Source organism: Papio anubis, chromosome 16 (assembly GCF_008728515.1).
Source record: "Papio anubis isolate 15944 chromosome 16, Panubis1.0, whole genome shotgun sequence".
Classification (NCBI taxonomy): domain Eukaryota; kingdom Metazoa; phylum Chordata; class Mammalia; order Primates; family Cercopithecidae; genus Papio; species Papio anubis.
The window spans coordinates 65,682,840-65,703,718 of NC_044991.1; the positions used below are offsets into that span (position 1 = coordinate 65,682,840).

General features: G+C 36.6%; 1 protein-coding gene across 10 annotated transcripts in view; it reads left to right on the plus strand.

The window, feature by feature from the left end:
• The window catches only part of RALGAPB (Ral GTPase activating protein non-catalytic beta subunit), a 108,680-nt gene that overhangs the window by 32,741 nt on the left and 55,060 nt on the right, over window positions 1-20,879 (plus strand). For 6 of the 10 annotated variants that reach the window (XM_009216130.2, XM_009216131.2, XM_031656754.1 and 3 more), the window contains exons 6-11: window positions 9,027-9,158; window positions 15,169-15,347; window positions 16,479-16,627; window positions 16,757-16,973; window positions 19,212-19,247; window positions 20,469-20,670. In XM_009216130.2, the coding sequence (XP_009214394.2) occupies window positions 9,027-9,158; window positions 15,169-15,347; window positions 16,479-16,627; window positions 16,757-16,973; window positions 19,212-19,247; window positions 20,469-20,670 (915 nt within the window). The remainder of the gene's footprint in view (window positions 1-9,026; window positions 9,159-15,168; window positions 15,348-16,478; window positions 16,628-16,756; window positions 16,974-19,211; window positions 19,248-20,468; window positions 20,671-20,879) is intronic. The other 4 variants (XM_009216134.2, XM_009216135.2, XM_003904751.3 and 1 more) reach the window with 1 other exon arrangement.

Here is a 20,879-nt window from a genome sequence, read left to right on the forward strand (position 1 = left end):
GCCATTTATATATAATACCATCACTGTTTTGTAAGTACACTCTTAGGTTCATTTTTTTCACACTTATTTTTTCATTTAAATCCGATTTTAATATGCAGGCATACCTTGTTTTATTGTACTTCACTGTGTTGAGCCTCACAGGTACCATGTGTTTTGTTTTTTTTTTTTCAAATTGAAGGGTTGTGGCAACCCTGCATCAAGTAAGTCTTTTGGTGCCATTTCTCCAACAGCATGTGCTCACTTTGTGCCTCTGTCATATGTTGGTAATTCTTGCGTATTTCAGACTTTTAAATTACAATTATCTGTTATGGTGACCTGTGATCAGTGATCTTTGATGTTACCATTGTCGTTGTTACAGAGTGCCACGTACTACACCTATATAAAATGGTGAACTTTATCGATCAATGTTGTTTGTGTTCTCACAGCTCCACTGACCAGCTGTTCCCCGTCTCTTTCCCACTCTTGAGACACAATAATACTAAAATTAGGCCAATTAGTAACTAAAATGGCCTCAAAGTGTTCGAGTGAAAGGAATAGTTGCATGTCTCTCACTTTAAATCAAAAGCTAGAAATGATTTAGTTAGGAAGGTGTGTTGAAAGCCAAAATAGGCTGAAAGCTAGGACTCTTGCACCAAATGTTTAGCCAAGTTGTGAATGCAAAGGAAAAGTTCTTGAAGGAAATTAAACATGCTATACCACTGAACACAGGAATGATAAGAAAGCAAAACAGGCTTATTTATGATATGGAGAAAGTTTGAGTGGTCCAGATGGGAGATCAAACCAGTCACAACATTTTCTTAACCCAAAGCCTAATTCAGAGCAAGGCCTAACTGTCTTCAGTTCTGTGAAGGCTGTGAGAGGTGAGGAAGCTGCAGAAGAAAGCTTAGGAACAGGCTGAGGTTGGTTCATGAGGTTTAAGGAAAGAAACCATGTCTATAACGTGAAAGTGCAAGCTGAAGCAGCGAGTGTGATGGAGAAGCTGCAGCAAGTGATCCCGATGATCTAGCTAAGATCATTGATGAAGGTGGCGTCACCAAACAACAGATTTTCAGTGTGCATTAAACAATCTTGTATTGGAAGAAGACACCATCTAGGACTTCTATAGCTAGAGAGAAGTCAATGCCTGGCAAGCTGAAGCCAGTGCTCATTCACCATTTGGAAAATCCTAGGGCCCTTAAGAATGATGTTAAATTTGTGCTCGCCTTGGCAGCCCGTATACTAAAAATGATGTTACATTTATTCTGGCTGTGTGCAATGGCTCATGCCTGTAATCCCAGCACTTTGGGGGTAAGACATGGGCAGATTACTTGAGCTCAGGAGTTTGAGACCACCCTGGGCAACTTGACAAACCCCGTCTCTATAAAAAATAAAAAAAATATCCAGGTATGGTGGCTTGTGCCTGTAGAACCCGCCTCCAAGGTTCAAGTGATTCTTGTGCCTTAGCCCCCCGAGTAGCTGGGATTACAGAGGTATGCCACCACACCCTGCTAGTTATTGTATTTTTAGTAGAGATGGGGTTTCACCATGTTGGTCTCAAATTCCTGGCCTCAAAACAGTCCACCCATCTCAGCCTTCCAAAGTGCTTGGATTACAGGCATGATCCACTGGGCCCAGCCTGACTTTCAAATCTTGTTTAAGAAATAGAGTTGACCCTTGAACAACATGTTTTTGAACTGTGTGGGTCCACTTATATGTAGTGGAAACTTTTTTTTGAGATTTGAGACAATTTGAAAAAATATGCACCATGTAGCCTAGATATATTGAAAAAAGAAAAAAAAGGTATGTCATGTGCATAAAATATATGTACATGCTAGTCTTATATTGTTTACTACCATAAAATATACACAAATGTGTTATACTAAATTAAAATTTATTAAAACTTATGCATACAAATGCTTATAGACTATACATACCATTTGCAGTAATGTAAACAACAGGTAAAGAAATGTAAACATAAAAGCTACAGTATAAATCGTAATTGCATAAAATTAACTGTGGTACATACTATACTACTGTAATAATTTTGTAGCCACTTCCTGTTGCTATTGCAATGAGTTCAAGTGTTGTGAATATTCACCTAAAACCCCATGTGACACTAATCATCTCTGCTTGAGCAGTTAATCTCTCCAGTAAATAGTGTATCTCAGTAAAAAGTGATGTCTCAGTTTTCATTTTTCATCATATTTAATACAATACTGTAAACCTGGAATAAATAATACCATGGGACCCATACAAAGTGCCATTAGTGGTGCTGGAAGTGCTCCCAAGAAGCAGAGAAAACTCATGACATTACAAAAAAAAGTTGAATTGTTTGATGTGTTCTGTCATTTGAGGTCTGCAGCTGTGGTCACCTGCCATTTCAGGCAGACAATTGATTTTGTGAAAAGATGACGTAAACTTATGGTGTCAGTAAACACAGTACAGTGTTGTAAATGTATTTTCTCTTTTATACGACTTTTTTTTTTTTTTTGAGACAGAGTCTCACTTTGTCACCTAGTCTGCAGTTCAGTGGTATGATCTCAGCTCACTGCAACCTCAGCCTCACTGCAGCCTCTGCCTCCTAGGCTCAAGTGATTCTCGTGCCTCAGCCTCCTGAGTAGCTGGGATTACAGGCATGAGCCACCATGCCCAGCTAATTTTTTAGTATTTTTAGCAGAGTCAGGATTTCTCCATGTTGGTCAGGCTGGTCTCTAACTCCAGGCCTCATGTGAGCCTCCCCGCCTCTGCCTTCCAAAGTGCTGGGATTACAGGCATGAGCCACTGTGCATGGCCCTTTTTAATAATTTTTTAAAGACGGGGTCTTGCTGGGTTGCCCAGGCTAGAGTGTAATGGCTGTTCATAGGTGTGATCATAGTGCAGTACACTCTTAAGGTCCTGGGCTCAAGCTATTTAGGTTGGTTCAAAAGTAATTGCAGCTTTTGCCATATTTTAATTACTTTTGTCCCGACACAACATCTTCTGCCTCAAGCCTTCCAAGTAGCTGGGACTATGAGTGTGCCACTGCATCTGATTTTCCTTATGATTTTCTTTGTAACATTTTATTTAGCTTTCTTTAGTGTAAGAATACCATATATAATAAACAAAATATGTGTTAATTGTTTGCTATTGGTAAGGCTTCTGATTAGATTAGTGTTAAGTTTTTGGGGACTCAAACATTATACATAGAGTTTTCAACTGTATGAGGGGCCAGTACCTCTAGTTCCTATGTTGTTCAAGGGTCAACTGTACGTTTTGTAAGACTATAGCTGCCATATCAGCATTAAAAGGACTTTGGAAGAAGTTGATTCCAACCCTAATGAATGATTATGAGGGGTTCAAAGCTTTAGTGGAAGAAGTCACTGCAGATGAGGTGGAGAAGTAGCAAGAGAACTACAATTAGAAGTATAGCCCAAAGAGATGACTAATTGCTGCAATGTCATGATAAAACTAATGATGAGAAGTTTTACGGATGAGCAAAGAAAGTAGTTTCCTGAGGTGGAATCTACCCCTGGTATAGATGCCATGAACATTGTTGAAATGACAGCAAAGTATATAGAGTATTATATAAGCTTAATTGGTAAAGTAATGGCAGAGTTTGAGAGGATTCACTCCGATTTTGAAATAAGTTCTACTGTGGGTAAAATGCTATGAAATGGCATTGCATGCCACAGATAAATTTTCTTGTGAAAAGAAGAGTCAGTCCATGTGGCACACTTCATTGTTTTAGTTTTTAAAACTGCCACAGCCACCCCAGCCGTCAACAATCACCATCCTGATCAGTCTGCAGCCATCAATGAGGCAATACCCTCTACCAGTGAAAGGATGACTCTAGATGACACAAACAAATGGAAAAACATTCCATGTTCATGGTTTAGAAGAATCAATATCATTAAAATGACCATACTGCCCATAGCAATCTATAGATTCAACACTATTCCTATCAAACTACCAGTGCCATTTTTTCACATAACTAGGAAAAAACCTATTCTAAAATTCATATTGGAACCAAAAAAGAGCTTTAATAGCCAAAGCAATCCTAAAGCAAAAAGAATAAAGCTAGAGGCATCACATTACCCAACTTCAAACTATACTACAGCGCTACAATCCCCAAAACAGCATGGTACTAGTACAAAAACAGATACATAAACTAATGGAACAGAATAGAGAACCCAGAAGTAAAGCTTCATAACTACAGCCATCTGATCTTTGACAGAGTCAATAAAAACAAGCAACGGGGAAAGAACTTTCTATTCAATAAAAACAGTGCAGGGTTAGCTGGCTAACCATATGCAGAAGAATGAAACTGGACTCCTGCCTTTCACCATATACAAAAATTAACTCAAGATGGATTAAAGATTTAAATGTAATGCCTCAAACTATAAGAATACGAGAAGAAAACCTAGGAAACACTATTCTGGACATTTGCCTTGGGAAGGAATTTATGACTCAGTCCTCAAAAGTAATTGCAACAAAAACAGTTGACAAGTGGTACCTAATTAAACAAAAGAGTTTCTGCACGTAAAAGAAACTATCAACAGAGTAAACGGAAAACCTACAGAATGAGAGAAAATATTCACAAATTATACATCTGACAGATATCCAATATCCAGAATCTACAAGGAACTTAAAACAATTGAACAAGCAAAAAACAACCCCATTAAAAAACAGGCAAAAGACATGAACAGACACTTATCAAAAGAAGACATACAAGTGGCCAACAAACATATGAAAAAATGCTCCATCTTACTAATCATCAAACAAATGCAAATCAAAATCACAGTGAGATACTATCTCACACTAGGCAGAATGGGTATTATTAAAATGTCAGAAAAACAGTAGATGCTGGCAAGACTGCAGAGAAAAGGGAATGGTTATAAACTCTGCTGATGGGAATGTAAATTAGTTCCAGCTACTGTGGAAAGCAATTGGAAGATTTCTCAAAGAACTTAAAATACGACTACCACTCAACCCAGCCATCCCATTGCTGGGTATATATCCAAAAGAAAACAAATGATTCTACCAAAAAGACACATGCACTTTTATATATTGCAGCACGATTCACAATAGCAAGGACATAGAATCAACGTAGATGCTCGTCGGTGGTAGACTGGGTAAAGAAAATGTGGCACATATACACCATGGCATACTATGCAGCCATGAAAAAGAATTATGTCCTTTGCAGCAACATGGATGCAGCTTGAAGCCATTATCCTAAGTGAATTAACACAGGAACAGAAAACCAAGTATCACATGTTCTCACTTATAAGTGGGAGCTAAACATTGGACGTAAAACTCATGGACATAAAGATGACAACATTAGAAACTGAGGACTACTGATGGGGGAAGAGGAGCAGTGTTGAAAAGCCCAGATGATGGGATTATTTGTACCCCAAGCCTCAGCATCATGCAGTATACCCAGATAATCTGCACATGTACCTCCTGAATCTAAAATAAAAGTTGTAAAGTTTTAAAAAGGGAAAAGATTATGACTTGCTGAAGGCACAGATGATTATTAGCATCTTTCAGCAGTAAAATATTAATATTTTTAAATTAAGGATGTACATCGATTTTTAAAGATATAATCCTATTGCATACTTAATCGACTGCAGTATAGTCCAAACATAGCTTTTATATGCATTGAGAAACCAAAAAAACGTGCATGACTTGCTTTTTGCAATATTTGTTTTATTAGGGTAGTGTGAAACAACCTGCAAGATCTCCAAGGTATACCTGTATAACTCTAGATATAGATAAGGGTTCTTTAAAAAATATAATACCTTTATCACACCTAAAAAAGTTGACAATTCTTTAATATCAGTTAGCCAATCGGTGTTCAAATTTTCAGGTGCAGTTGGTCCTCTGTGGGTTCTGTATCCATGGACACAGCCAATCAGAAATCAAAAATATTTGGCAAAAAATTTCACAGAATTCCAAAGAGTAAAAATTGAATTTGCCTTCTACTGAGTACTGCATTGAATCTGTGCGAATGAAGGGATGTGTATGCATTGTATTAGGTATTATAAGTAATCTTGAGATGATTTAAAGTATATAAGAAGATGTGTGTAGGTTATATGCAAATACTAAATTATTTTATGTAAGGGGACTTGAGCATCCATGGATTTTGGCATCTGAGGGGTGTCCTGCATCAATCCCCCATAATACTGAAGGACAACTGTATAGGTTTCTGCTGTCTTTCTTTCTCTTTTTTTGACAGTTTCTTACTCTGTCACCCAGGCTGGAATGCAATGGTGCAATCACAGCTTACTGCAGCCTTAATCTCCTAGGCTCAAGTGATCCTCCTGCTTCAGCCACCTGAGTAGCTGGGACTGCAGGCGTGCACCACCATGCTTGGCTAATTTTTATATTTCTGATCACAATGGGGTTCCTCCATGTTGTCCAGGCTGGCCTTGAACTCCTGGGCTCAAGCAGTCCTCTTGCCTTGGCCTCCCAAAGTGCTGGTATTACAGGCCTGAGCCACCACACCAGGCCTAGGTTTCTGCTTTATTTTTCTTTGCAATTTTTTTTGTTGAAGAAACTGGGTTGTCTTACAGAGTGTTTCACATTCTGGATTTTTCCAATTACGTCCACATTGTTAATTTAACATATTCCTCTGCCCCGCTGTATTTCCTGTAAACTGGTAGTTAGATCTAGAGTCTTGATCTCATTCAAGTTTGACTGGGGGCAAAGAGAAGGGGTGACAGGAACAAAAACTTTGTAGGTAGTATTATGTATCAGAAGGTAGACTTCTCTTTTTCTGAGTTAATAAAATGTTTAGATCTTTGTTATTATTTAAACTAAAAAATGAAACTTTGGAATATTTTGTTGATTCTCATATATCACAGACAACATCAATATTATGAATCTAGCCATGAGTGGTGGCTCACATCTGTAATCCCAGCACTTTGGGAGGCTGAGGCAGGACAATTGCTTTAAAAAAATTATGAATCTGTTTTTAAGTAATGCTTTTATCTTGATTGTGATAACATTACATGCTTATAATAGAAAATTTGGAAAATGTAGGGACAAATACCTATCATTTAGAGCCAACCCATGTTAACGTTTTAATGTATTTTTTCCATTTAGTTCCCTTCTTAAAAATACCAGTTTGAAATTATTCTATATAATATTGTCTGCTTGTTTCATTTGATGTCTGATTCTTGTCACTTTTAGTTACACATACTTTTTCTCATTAAATAGCTGTTGAGATCATATTTTTAATGGTTTTGTAGTTTTCCATTATGTAATTGGAATATAATTCATTTAATAATTGCCTTGTTATTGTTTTTTTTTTTTTTTTTTTTTGAGGCAAGGTCTTGCTCTGTTGCCCAGGCTGGAGTGCAGTGGTGTGATCAGGACTCATAGCAGCCTCAACCTCCCCAGGCTCAAGCTATCCTCTCACCTCAGCCTCCCGGGGCAGCTGGGAGCTACAGGTGCATGCCACCATGCCCAGATAATTTTTGTATTTTTTGTAAAGATGAGGTTTTGCATATTGGTCAAGCAGGCCTCAAGCCCCTGGACTCAAGTGATCCACTAGACTTGGCCTCCCAGAGTGCTGGGATTGCAGGCATGAGCCACTGTGCCAGCGTTGTTGTTTTCTTTTCTTTTCTTTTTTTTTGAAATATGGTCTTGCTCTGTTGCCCAGGGTGGAGTGCAGTGGTGCAGTCATGGCTCTTTGCAGACTCAAACTCCTGACCTCAAGCAATCCTGCCATCTTCCCCTGCTGTTTTGATATTTATGTTATTCCCATTATTTTATTTAAAAAATATTGGTGATATGAATGCTTTATACATAGTCTTTATATGTATTCTGATTATATTATCTTTAGATAGAGAATAATTGAGTTAAAGGGCTTTGAATAGTTTTAATACATTTAGAATATTACTATTAAGTAATTGAGTGGTTGAGTTATTTTTATGGTATATCAGAAATTCTAAACTTCATGTAAAACTATTATAACTTAGTTATATTGCAGAAATTTGCAGTGAGATGAATGTTTTAAAAAATTTAAATATTGTATGATTATATAATTATATAAGTATAATTGTATATAAATAGCTATGATTTATAAGTAATATGTAATGTATACATGTGAAACATATATATAAATGTATGTCACAGAAAGACAGTTAAAAACTAAGATCACTGACAGCTGAAAAAAAACTAGAACTACAAAATGGGAAGAAATGATACAAAATGATTAACATACCTAACTTATAAAAAGGACATAAATAATAATTCAGAATCACTGATACACAAATAGAAGAATTAGGCTAGTCAAACCAGAAAGAGAAGAGATGCAAGGAAAAACTTTAAGAATCAGTTTACAACAGAATAAATGTCCCACAGAGCACATGAATGGGGCTGGAAGAGGGACAAGTAAAAAGTGATGAAGCTGAACTGAAAAGAATTACTATATAAAAGACAAGGACAGCAGGAAGTAGCAGTATTTTAATAATAATTATTTTATAATTAATTTAAGTATCTTAAATAATTTTCTATAAATTAGTATCTTAAATTATTAAATTTATTGTCTATAAATACTTTAAATAGCTTAAATAATTTAAAACATTCTTTTTTTGGTATACTTGTTTATTTTACCCAAAAACTCGTGTATCTTGTAAAGAAGATGCTAATAATAACACATGTGTATTACATATAAAATATATACACCAGCATATACTCTCTTCTTCCCAGCTTCTTTCCATTAGAAATCATCTTGGAAGTCTCCAGTTTGTTTTCAATGTGAAATTTTTTTTTAAATGAACACATAATAGTTGTACATATTTTTTGATTACATAGTGATGTTTTGATGTATGTATTAAAAATGTATAGTGATTGATCAGAGTAATTAGCATATTCATCATCCCAAACATAAAAAACTAGAAATCCTCTTTCAGTTTGTCTGTTTTATGAATGAGAGTTTCCATATGTCTTGTTCACTTATGTGAGGTACACACGTTTCATCTATTTTCTTTCATGTTTCTGTGCTTGAGTGTATTTTTCAATCTGTTAAGAAATGGACTCAGTGGTGTGCATTTATTTTCTAGATTGCTACGCTTTACATATGGGCCTTCATTTCCTCCATTTAAAGTTCCCGATGAAGATGCCAGTCTGATACCTCCAGAAATGGATAATGAGTGTGTTGCACAGACATGGTTTCGCTTTTTACACATGCTAAGGTATTGTTATTTTATTATTTCATGTGCTATTTACCCAGTAAGTGTCTTAGGGCAGGAACCATACTGTAAGTCTCTTGTCTGAATTCAGAATGTGGACGCTAAGCACCATTCATCAAAGTGTCTTAGGGCAGGAACCATGCTGTAAGTCTCTTGTTTGAATTCAGAATGTGGACGCTAAGCACCATTCATCAAATGGAACCCTGTTGGACAACAAGCACGTTTCTATCCTGTGCCTCCTGCTCTCCCTGTCCCAGCAGGGTTAGGCTGTCCTCAGCCGCTCTTGGTTTACACTCTCTAGGAACGTGTTCCCTGTGGTAGATGCTGCACTTGTTCTCTTGCCTGTTGCTGCAGCCTGGCTGATGATCTTTCTCTTGGGATTTTGTCACATTCTTTGGGGACTGGAAGTTGCTTTGCTCCTCTCTGTGTCCAGCACTGACTGGTCAGTCTGCCTCTCAGAGCCCTCCTCCAAGCGCCTGTTTAAAGTTTCAGTGGGAGATACACCCTAAAATTTTGCAGAGGAGTATACTGCTACATCCTGCTGTCCCTGTCTTTTATATAGTAATTCTTTTCAGTTCAGCTTCATTACTTTTTACTTGTCCCTCTTCCAGCCACATCTGTGTGCTCTGTGGGACATTTATTCTGTTGTAAACTGATTCTTAAAGTTTTTCCTTGCATCTCTTCTCTTTCTGGTTTGACTAGCCTAATTTTTCTATTTGTGTATCAGTGATTCTGAATTACTCTTTATGACCTTTTTATAAGTTAGGTATGTTAATCATTTTGTATCATTTCTTCCCATTTTGTAGTTCTAGTTTGTGTTTTTCTGTCACTGATCTTAGTTTTTAAATGTCTTTCTGTGATCATTTTCTATTTCTTTTGTGTTCTTTGATCAGATAGTCACCTATGATTTCTTCCAATGTTGTTTCCTTTGTAATAGTAAGTTCTTTTATATACCTCAGGATCTGTCTTTATATATATATACACACACACACACACACGCATGCACACACGTAATTTGCAGAGATAGGGTCTTCCTACGTTGCCCAGTCTGGTCTCAAACTCCTGGACTTAAGCAGTCCACCCACTTCAGCCTTCCAGAGTGCTAGGATTGCAGGCATCGAGCCACCGTGCCCGGCCTGGAATTCATCTTTAGTTCACATATTACTTCATTAATTTCTTCATTTATTTTTATGTCAGAGTCACACTCTTAATTATTTTAACTTTATAATATTATTGATATTTAGTAGGTTTAATGTCTTTTTCTCTTTTTCCTTCTCTTAGAGTATTTATTTCTTCTTGCCTGTTTAACATTTCAGATCAATTTTAGAACCAATTTTTCAAGTTACAAAACATAAGCAAACAGAAGGAAAAACCTCAATGAAATCTTCTGGGGTTTGGATTGTGTATTAATTAGGGTAAGGAATATGTTCTGCTTTAGCAAGTGAACCTGAAAATCTTTTATAAAGTCTGGAATCAGGACTGGCTCTGTTCACATAGTCGTTCGGGGACCCAGCTGGCAGAGGCTCTTTCATCTTCAACAGATGACTCCATTAGGATCTCAGTGTTATAAGCAGGAGTTTCGTATCTGGCTAGCAGATGGGGAACAGAGAGCAAGGAAAATTTTGTGGGAGGGTTTTATGTGTCAGGCCTTGAAGTAATATAAATCACTGTTACTCATATTCCATTAGCCAGAACTCAGACACACATCACACTTAATTGCAAGAGAACAGAGAATAAAAGAAAGTTGTGAACAGCTAGCCAGACTCTGCCAAAGATGAGACTGGTATTAAGCCTGTATTTATATTTAGGAAACGCTGATATCTGATATTGAGTCCGCCTTTCTAAAAGCATGTCTTTTTCTTTTTTCAGAATTTTGCATATCTTATTGAAATGTTTTACAGTTTTCTTCACAAATATTTTTAATATTTTCTTTACCATTATTTCTAGGTATTTGTTGCTGATGCTGTGAAAAGCTAACTCTTTTCTGCTATTCTGTCTTCTAGATGGTTATTACTGCTGTAAAGAACATTTTTTACTTCATGTTATTTTGTATATTATATATGGCATTTAAAAGAGCTCTGAGTATTTCACTGATTCTTCTGAGATATGGACACATACCTGCAAATAAGAAGTGTCTCTTTTCTGATAATTCATACTTGTTTTGGTGACTAATTAAAAATACTTTGGATGCAGTAAGACTTGGACTTGAGTTCAAATTCTGCTAGTTTTTTCTTTGTGAACTTGAACAATTTATTCTCCCTGTGCCTCTGTTTCTTTTTAATCTACATAATGGGAATAATGATTGTACCATCTTGTTATAAGAATTGAAGAAGAAAAAGCATGTAAAACGGTATGATGCCTAGTGCATGGTAGGTCCTTGAAAGTTGCTATTATTACAGTTATTTCTGTATATTATTTTACTGCATCCATCAGAACTTCTAGAACACTGTTGAATTAAAGTGATACTGTTTTGGCACCTTTTTTGGTTCTGATTTTCTTAGAATGCCTCTAATATATGGAATTTTGAGTAGGATGTTGGTTGTCGATGCTAGATGTTCTTTTTTATGCTCCTGCTTTCCTAAACAATCAAAAATTTTATTTATTTATTTTTTAATTTTTTTTTTTTGAGATAGAGTCTCGCTTTGTTGCCCAGGCTGGAGTGCAGTGGTGCGATCTCTGCTCACTGCAAGCTGCGCCTCCCGGATACACGCCATTCTCCTGCTTCAGCCTCCTGAGTAGCTGGGACTACAGGCGCCTGCCACCATGCTCAGCTAATTTTTTGTATTTTTTAGTAGAGACGGGGTTTCACTGTGTTAGCCAGGATGGTCTCAATCTCCTGAGCTCGTGATCCGTCTACCTCGGCCTCCCAAAGTGCTGGGAGGCAATTAACAATTTTTGAAAATAAAGGCTGGGCACGGTGACTCACGCCTGTAATAATAGCCCTTTCGGAGGCCAATGCAGGTGGCAAGCTTAGGAGTTCGAGACCAGCCTGGGCAACATGGTGAAACCCATCTCTACTAAAAATACAAAAAACGGGCTGGGCATGGTTGCTCACGCCTGTAATACCAGCACTTTGGGAGGCCGAGGTGGGCGGATCCCTTGAGGTCAGGAGTTCGAGACCAGCCTGGCCAACTTGGTGAAACCCTATCTCTACTAAAAATACAAAAATTAGCTGGGTGTGGTGGCGCATGCCTGTAATCCCTGCTACTTGGGAGGCTGAGGCAGGAGAATCACTTGAACCGGGAAGCAGAGGTTGCACTCCAGCCCGGGCGACAGAGCGAGACTCCATCTCCAAAAAAAAAAAAAAAAAAAGCAAAAAACAAATTAGTCAAGTATAGTGGTGCACCTGTAATCCTAGCTACTCAGGAGGCTGAGGAACAAGAATTGCTTGAACCTGGGAGGCAGATTTGCAGTGAGCCAAGATCATACACACTGCACTGTAGCCTGGGCAACAGAGCAAGACTGTCTCAAAAAATAAATAAATAAAATTAAAATATAAATAAAGTCAGGAGTAGTACTGAATTGTTTCAAATAGTATTTTTGGATCCATTTAAACAATTAAGTGGTTTTTCTTCTTTCATCTGTTGATGTGAAATACTAATTAATTTCCCAATGTTGAACCATCTATCATTCCTGAAAGAAAAGTTTTGCTTGGTTATGGAATGCTTTCTTTTAGTGTTTTTCTGAATTGTCTGTAGTTCTATCTTTTGATGAATTGGATAGGAAAACTTCCTATCCTTTTTTATGGTCTGTTGTGTCAAAGTTTTATGTTCCTTAAAAGTTTGAAATAAATGAACAGCAAAACTCTAGTTCTAGAGTCTTTTTTAGAGGTAGTTCTTAGATATTCTTCTTGAGCTGACTGTGGTGCTTTAATAGTTAGAGTTATTTTCAGTGGCAAAAATAGGAGCCTACTTAAGCAAATGCAGGTGAGAAAAAGAGATTATGTGAAAACAGAGCAGTCTTACCAGGCTCTATGAAGCAGTGAGCAACCCTTTCTCATGTTGGGGAGGAATCAAGGCAGCCTCGGGACAAATCACTGTCATTTGCTTCTCTTTGCTCTTTTGATTCTCTTGTGCATGCGCATTGTTCGCTTTCTCCAGCAGGCTTCCTCCTGAGTTCCTGTTCCCTCCTGCCTTTGAGAGGGGGACATGCAGTCTCTTGATAACTGCCCAGTCGTGTAAATAGCTGCGATACTGCTTGACTTCAGTGCTTGTCCTTTCAGTTCATGGGGGCTTTCCTTTTGCTTAGTTTCTCCAAAAGGAAGATTGGATCAAATTATCTTCATTAATTAGGTCTATGACAGACATCTGGATACCTCCTTTAGGACAATTTTACCTCCTTTCTTAAATAAGCTGTGAGTGGCAGGTCGTGAGGATTATTTATGATTGTGATTATTTGTGATTGTTGGCAAATTTCCTAGGATGAAGGTTGTATATGATGGGGAGATAGGCATCAGTATTTTGTGTTGTACGTTAGTGATTTATCTTTTTCCAGGAAAACAAAAAAATATTTTTCATTTTTGTTGCCCATAGTGTTCTCAAATGCTTGTCTTTGGACTTGTGTATGCCCACCTGCCCTTTAGGCCCCATCTGGAGATTGTTTCAGTACATTTAGGTGAAATCTGGATTTTTAACAGGTTCCCCAAATGCATCAGGTACACAGGGCATTTGGAACTGCTGGAATGCAGTTTCTTTTACTTTTTCGTATCCTTTGTTACCCATTCTCATTTCAAGTTTTACTTACTTTCTTGAATCTGTTCTCTAAATATTTGGGTGCTAATAAAATCATTCCTGGTTTACCTTTGGAGAAACTGGTATGAACCTTTCTCTCTCCAGTTTTTGATGTATCGTAGACACGAATTTAACCAAGCTCTGCTGGACTTAGGTGTAGTTCCATTTCAGCTTTACTCCTTGTTCTTCTAATTTCTGAATAGTTGAACTACAGCCCCCAGCAGGCACTGCTGGTAGAGATGAATCTCCCCTCCTCTGTCTTACTTGATGGACTAGTACAGTTCTGTGGAAACAGTATGCTTGGAAGCCCATTTTTCTTATATGCATACACATTCCCCTTTCCCCAATTACAGTTAGTTGAAATTCTTTTGGTGGGTGGAAAAAGAGGTTTTCAAAGGCAGAGCATGTATAGATCACTGATTCCTATTTCTCAGCTAGTTCTTTTGCCTTGTAGGTAGTGGAAATTCTGTTCACCGGCTTTAGATTATCAGTATTACTTTGAATTGGAGAGGCTTCTTAATGGAATGCTAAGCAAACCATTTGAGTGAAAAATTGTAATCTGTTTTTAATGGAAATATTTCAAACTGTACATAAAATGTAATTAAACACAAATACATTGTTTTGAAATGTATGGCTTTAGTACATACACATGAACACAGCATAAAACTATAACACTAATCCTGATTTTCAAATATAGGTTTTTTTTTTTAATTGGAAATGTTAATATTAAAGTAAAATTTTCTCCTTGGAGTTCTTGTTGACATAGCTTTACCATTCCATTGCTTAATTTTTTTTTTCTTTCTTTCTTTCTTTTTTTTTTTTTTTTTTTCCTGAGATGGCGTGTTGCTGTGTTGCTCAGGCTGGAGTGCATTGGCATGATCATAGCTCACTGCAGCCTCGGCCTTGAAATCCTGGGCTCAAGTGATCTGCCTCAGCCTTCCAAGTAGCTGGGACCATAGGCACGTGCCACCATGTCCATCTTCTATTGCTTAATTCTAAACATATTAGAAAAAGTGTCTATGTATACTCTTAAAAAATTAAAACTTTTTCTAGTCTTACTTTGATTCTCATGCTCTGAATAGGCAATGTTCATGTAACCACTCTGCAGATCTTCTGTAAAGAAGTGATGATATTTGAATCACTAACCCATTAAATACAAATCAGTCTCTTCTCTGAATCAAAGAAATAGGCACAAACAGTCCTGTTCTTAAATTAGATTACATGTATTTTATTGCTATAGAAATTTCTAAATTTGTGATTAATTCTTTTCTCTCTTTTAATAGTAATCCTGTGGATTTGAGTAACCCAGCTATTATAAGCTCTACTCCCAAATTTCAGGAACAGTTCTTGAATGTGAGCGGAATGCCGCAAGAATTGAATCAGTATCCCTGCCTTAAACATCTGCCTCAAATATTTTTTCGTGCCATGCGTGGAATCAGCTGCCTGGTGGATGCATTCTTAGGTGAATTTTGTGTATGTTGCTAGATGTATGAAGAGCTTCATTTAGATAACTCTAGAGGCTAACCCTAGGAGTTATTAGAAAACATCCAAAGGAAAAGATGAACAGATTTGATGACAGATAACAAGCGAAGAAAAATTATTTGCAACAAATAAAATAGCCAGAGGGTTATCGTTGTTATGTAAATATTTAGGTTGGTGCAAAAGTAATTGCAGTTTTTGCCATTTAATGTGGCCAAAACTGCAATTACTTTTGCACCCACCTGATACATCAAACAAGGTGCTAAGAACAAGAATTAGGCTAGTAGATAAATGGACAAAGGATAAGAGTAAATGATTGCAAAAGAAAAGAGTGTTCGTGCATACTAGCTATCCAAGAAAATGCAGATGAAAATGCATTTGGGACCATTCTCGTGTATATCTCTAAAAAGCAAAATTATACCTTTAGTGAGCCATTCTTTTAAGCTGTTTTTCACATTTATTTTAGATATATGAAAAGTCAAATTTTTAACCTGTTGAAAGGCAGTGATTTATAATATCTGTCATTTTCTAAAATATTTATGTGTGCTTATTAACGTACAGTTAATATGTTAGCTCCGATTAAGTTTGGCTGCCACTTAACAACCAAAAATCCTAATACAAACAAGATAGCTTATTTTCACATATGTTAAATCTAGGGCTAGGCTGTACAGGGCCAGTATAATGGTTCCATCACCAGCAGGGATCCAAGGCCCTCTCCATTCTTTGCACAGTGCCTCATGGGCCGTGATGGTTGAGTGAGTTCCAAACATCCTGTCCAGGAATTAGGAAGGAGAGTCTGCATATAATTGGTCCTTTAAGAGGATCTCTTAGAAGACCTACCCAACAGTCACCAACTTCTTTATGGTCAAAATATGGCCACATCTAGGTGCAAAGGGAGCTTGAAAATTGAGTCATTTTTTTTCTGGGTAGCCATGTCCAGCTAAAGTTTGTGTTCTGTTACTCAGGAAGAAACAGTGAATAGATACTGAGAGGCAACTAGCAATCTCTGCTATAGTCTATGTGTCCCAAGCCTTCACTAGGTTGCTGGGAAAAATTTTCTGATCACATATTTTGACCTATGAAGAATAATTTCATTTGCCTTTTTTTTTTTAAGGTATTTCTAGACCCCGATCAGACAGTGCTCCCCCAACACCCGTGAATAGATTAAGTATGCCTCAAAGTGCTGCTGTCAATACCACCCCACCACATAACCGGAGGCACCGGGCTGTTACTGTGAATAAGGCCACCATGAAGACAAGCACAGTAAGAGTTTATATCACCATTGTTAAGCTATATAAGGTTGGCTTTTTAATCTGCCATTCTTTTTATAAAGTCTTACTGTTTTCTCAAACTTTTCATTGGTATGGGTGTGTTCCTGTGTTCGTCTAATAGGTTAGTACTGCTCATGCCTCTAAAGTTCAGCACCAGACGTCTTCCACCTCTCCTCTGTCAAGTCCAAATCAGACTAGTTCAGAACCCCGGCCACTGCCTGCCCCTCGGAGACCAAAGGTTAACAGCATCTTGAATCTCTTTGGATCGTGGTTATTTGATGCAGCATTTGTTCACTGTAAACTTCATAATGGGATAAACAGAGACAGCAGCATGACTGGTAAATATTACTCAAGAAATATGTTACCACTTTTTTCCTTTTCCTTTTTCTTTTTCTTTTTAGTCTTTCCTACCTGCAAGATTAATATGTATCTTAAAAAGCTCTCTGTTTCTGATCAAGCGATGTCTTGTGCTTAACCCCTTCCAGCTGAAGTAACAGAACTTTAGAAGATTTCCTCCCTGTTCTTTTTATGTATGTTCTATGAGGTTTGGCCTTTTGTCTGGTTTTCTTAGACATACTTAAGGTTAGCCACATTTTGTTGAATCAGATTTCTTTCAGTAGGTGACCTGGAAGTTCCCTTCATGTCAGCCAGGATAATACAATTTATATAAAGAATTAAAAATTTGAACTGGAAATTTACATTGCAGGAAGTGTTTTCTTCAATTTTGACAGCCATTCACTCATTAGTACATGTAAACATCAGAAAATTTTTGCTTCACACTATACTGTAACCTCTCAGATTTGTAGTCTAGAGAACTTTATTTCAAGGGCACACTTTCAAAAATACTACTTGCTCTTTAACTTAATAAGATTGATTGGTGGAGAATTAATAACTCAACCCTGATATCTTCATTTAGATTTTATTATAAAAAGGAAACTGTCTAAATAAGAGCTGGTGTTTTTTTTTTTTGTCATCTTAACCATTATATTTGGCATAGGGTGCAGGATGGATGGGTGGGGTAGTGCAGTGTTTTGAATATTTATAATATGTCTTAGCTAAAAAATGACAATGGCTGACATTTATTGAGCTGCTATTACTATGGGCAAGGTACTGTGATATATGCATTAATGAGTGTATTGGTTGTTTGGTAAGAAAGCACTCTTCTGCTGGGGTTGGAAATAAGACAAAAAGACATCTACTTACATTAGTTGATGTATCTCTAGGGAAACTGTTAATTCCAAGGATAAAACTAATACAATGGCCAGAAGGGTCTCTGCTTTCTCTTAGAAATGGTTTCTTAGCTGTTATTATAATTCTTAGCTATTATTATTATCATCTCAGAACCAGGGTCTATGTCTGTAAACATTATACACATGTAATTATTTAGAATGTTATTACAAATCTTTAATTTAGAAAAATTGTGAATATAAAGATTTCTAGGAATATAATTTGAGAATGCCATGTTTGAGTTTAGGGATATCTTTGCTTGCTTTATTTTGTTCAAATTCAGACACTTTATATTCTGCCATTTTCATACTATAATTTTATTCACAGTTTGAAAGTAGTGCTTCTGGGATAGGTAAATGTGCTTACTTACAATAAGTGAAAACTTTTAAAAGACTTTTGGGTTATGCTTGTCTTTATGTTCGTGTACCTTATATTTTGAGTTTTCTGTACCATGTTTATATTTATTAATTTGCATTTTCTAGAATGAATCAGTCCTGTTTTTCTTTTTTATTTTTGTTAAGATGTAATTCTTACAATGTAACTTTTGGGTATAGAACTGTTGACACTGAAATCCATGAATCTAGAATGGCTCAACCTGCTACTTGGTTGGTGGGCTTGCTTAAAGGGAACTTATAGATCTTTTTGCTCTCCAGGGAGTTTGTAACAGCTTTGCTCACCCTCTTGCACCAGAAGATAAAAACCAGACTTCAAATCATATATGAACAACATCTTACTTTAAAATTTTTCCTTGCTGGGGAGAGGATAGAAGCTCTTTTTCTCCTCATTGTGTTCAGAGATGATAAAGGCTGTTACATTACCCAGGAGATATGAGGTATCTAAATAGTTAAAGGGGTTAGAATGCTAGGTGCCAATCTTGAGGTCTCAAGTCTGGTGGGAGGCTTGGGTATATTAACTGTTTTTAAGTACTGGCTGCCATCAAGGAATTCTGCCATGCAGTTCACCTCTAACTTAAAGTGTTTGCTTCTTTGAACTGGTTAGCTTTAGATTTACATGACAGTACACTGTGCTTTGTAAAAGTAACATTGAGCTGGGAAGGGTTAATGAACTAAAATTTTAATGCACGTTATGGGCACTTCAAAACCTCAATTCTTTGTAGTTGTGTAATTTTCTTCGTTCATTGTTTTGCATGATACAAAAATCATAATTTTGGACCTGAATGCACAATTTCCTGTGTTTTTGAACTAGCTTGTGGTATCGTAAAGCTTTTAATTTAACTTTTAAAAAGCTAAAAAGCTTCTTAATTTATTGTAAAATTTCACCATCTTTAAAGTATTTTATAATTACTACTGTCCTTTGATTTGTTTCCATTTATTTCTATTATCTTGCAGCATCTTTTATCCAAATTCTTCTTTCTTATAAATCTTGTAAGTAGGAACCAGAAGCTTCTCCTTAATTGCAGTCATGTTTTTATTTTTTTCATAATTCCATTAAAAATTTGATTGTCATTGTCTCTTGTAGTTCTTGCACTTGGGAAGAAAAATACTTTTCTGTGTTTTGAATGGGGAAGATTGTTGGCAAAAGCAAATTAATCTGCCTGAATCAGTCCCATTATTTCTGTATACTAGTCTGGTCATGTCATGAATTCCAGGACTTTGCACTAACTGTGTTTTGGCTTTTTTTTTTTTTTTTTTTTTTAAAGCTTTAAGCTTATTTTTATACAGATTTAGTGTTTGATTTGTATGCATTCTGCATGTAGTGTTTTTCAAATGTATTATTGCTGGATAGCTTATTCAGGACTAAAAATGGCTCATGGGAAGTTGCATAAAGATTTATGCTTGACTCTGCATTCTATTAAATCTATTATAAAATAATTTAAGCATTTCATGTAGAGTAATAAAAGATTTCAGAGTGATTTTCAATACACTGTGAAATCTTTTGTTAAAAATAAAAGCAACTTTCAAAGGGCTTCTGTTTCAGTGATAACGAATGACCATGATAATCTTTTTTATCAATCCAATTTTCTGATTTATCAGCCTCAAGTTAGCTGCTGTCTGTGGTTGTTAAAATTCATTCTCATTTTGCTTGGTTGAGCGATTCTTTGGTGTGTGTTTTGGAGTTGGGTGGGTTGTGGGAATGCTCTCTTTTTCTCCCTGCCCACTTCTCATCCTTACTTTGCCCTCTCCCTAAAGTATACAGACTGGTATAGGGTTGCCCATTTAATTAGGATGTCCATCTAGGGTAATGTGTAAATTGCAGTAGCTATTTTTCTTAACGTTTAAGCATCATTGTGTAGGGGGAAGAAAAAACAGAAAAGAAATAATAGAAAAGCCAAATTCTGTATTATATATCTGTATGTGGATACAGATATATACAAATGTACTCTGCTGATCAAAAATTCAGTTGAAAAATGCTTCTTGTACAATCTGTTAAACTGACAATGCCACTGTAAATTAATTGTAACCTATTTTCAAAGAAGATTTCAGAGAGCCCTTTTTAAAAACATTAAGACATAGTTGCTAAACAAAAGCACTTATTGGATTCAAGTAGCTATTTAATGACACCAACATTTGATCTTTGTGTCCAGGGTCCCATGAGCCTACTTGGCATATTGCAAATATAATAAAACCTTCCTTTTCTCTCCCCAGCCATTACAACACAAGCTAGCATGGAGTTTCGACGGAAAGGGTCACAAATGTCCACAGACACCATGGTTTCCAATCCTATGTTTGATGCAAGTGAATTTCCTGATAACTATGAAGCAGGAAGAGCTGAGGCTTGTGGGACACTGTGTAGGATTTTTTGTAGCAAGAAGACTGGAGAAGAGATTCTGCCAGCTTATTTATCCAGGTCTTGGAATTTTTGTTTGTTTTTTCATTTATATAGTTTTGGTAGTGAAGCCATTGTAGCGTTGCTTGGCCGACTGAACCGATGAGTGAATGTTGGTCAGAAATACCTACAGATGTCTGTAAGTGATCGACATTTGCCTGAAATCTTTCATTTTACCTGTCTCGTCTGATTTGGTAAAGACCCTTAAGACCCTTTTTGTTTTAGAAGTG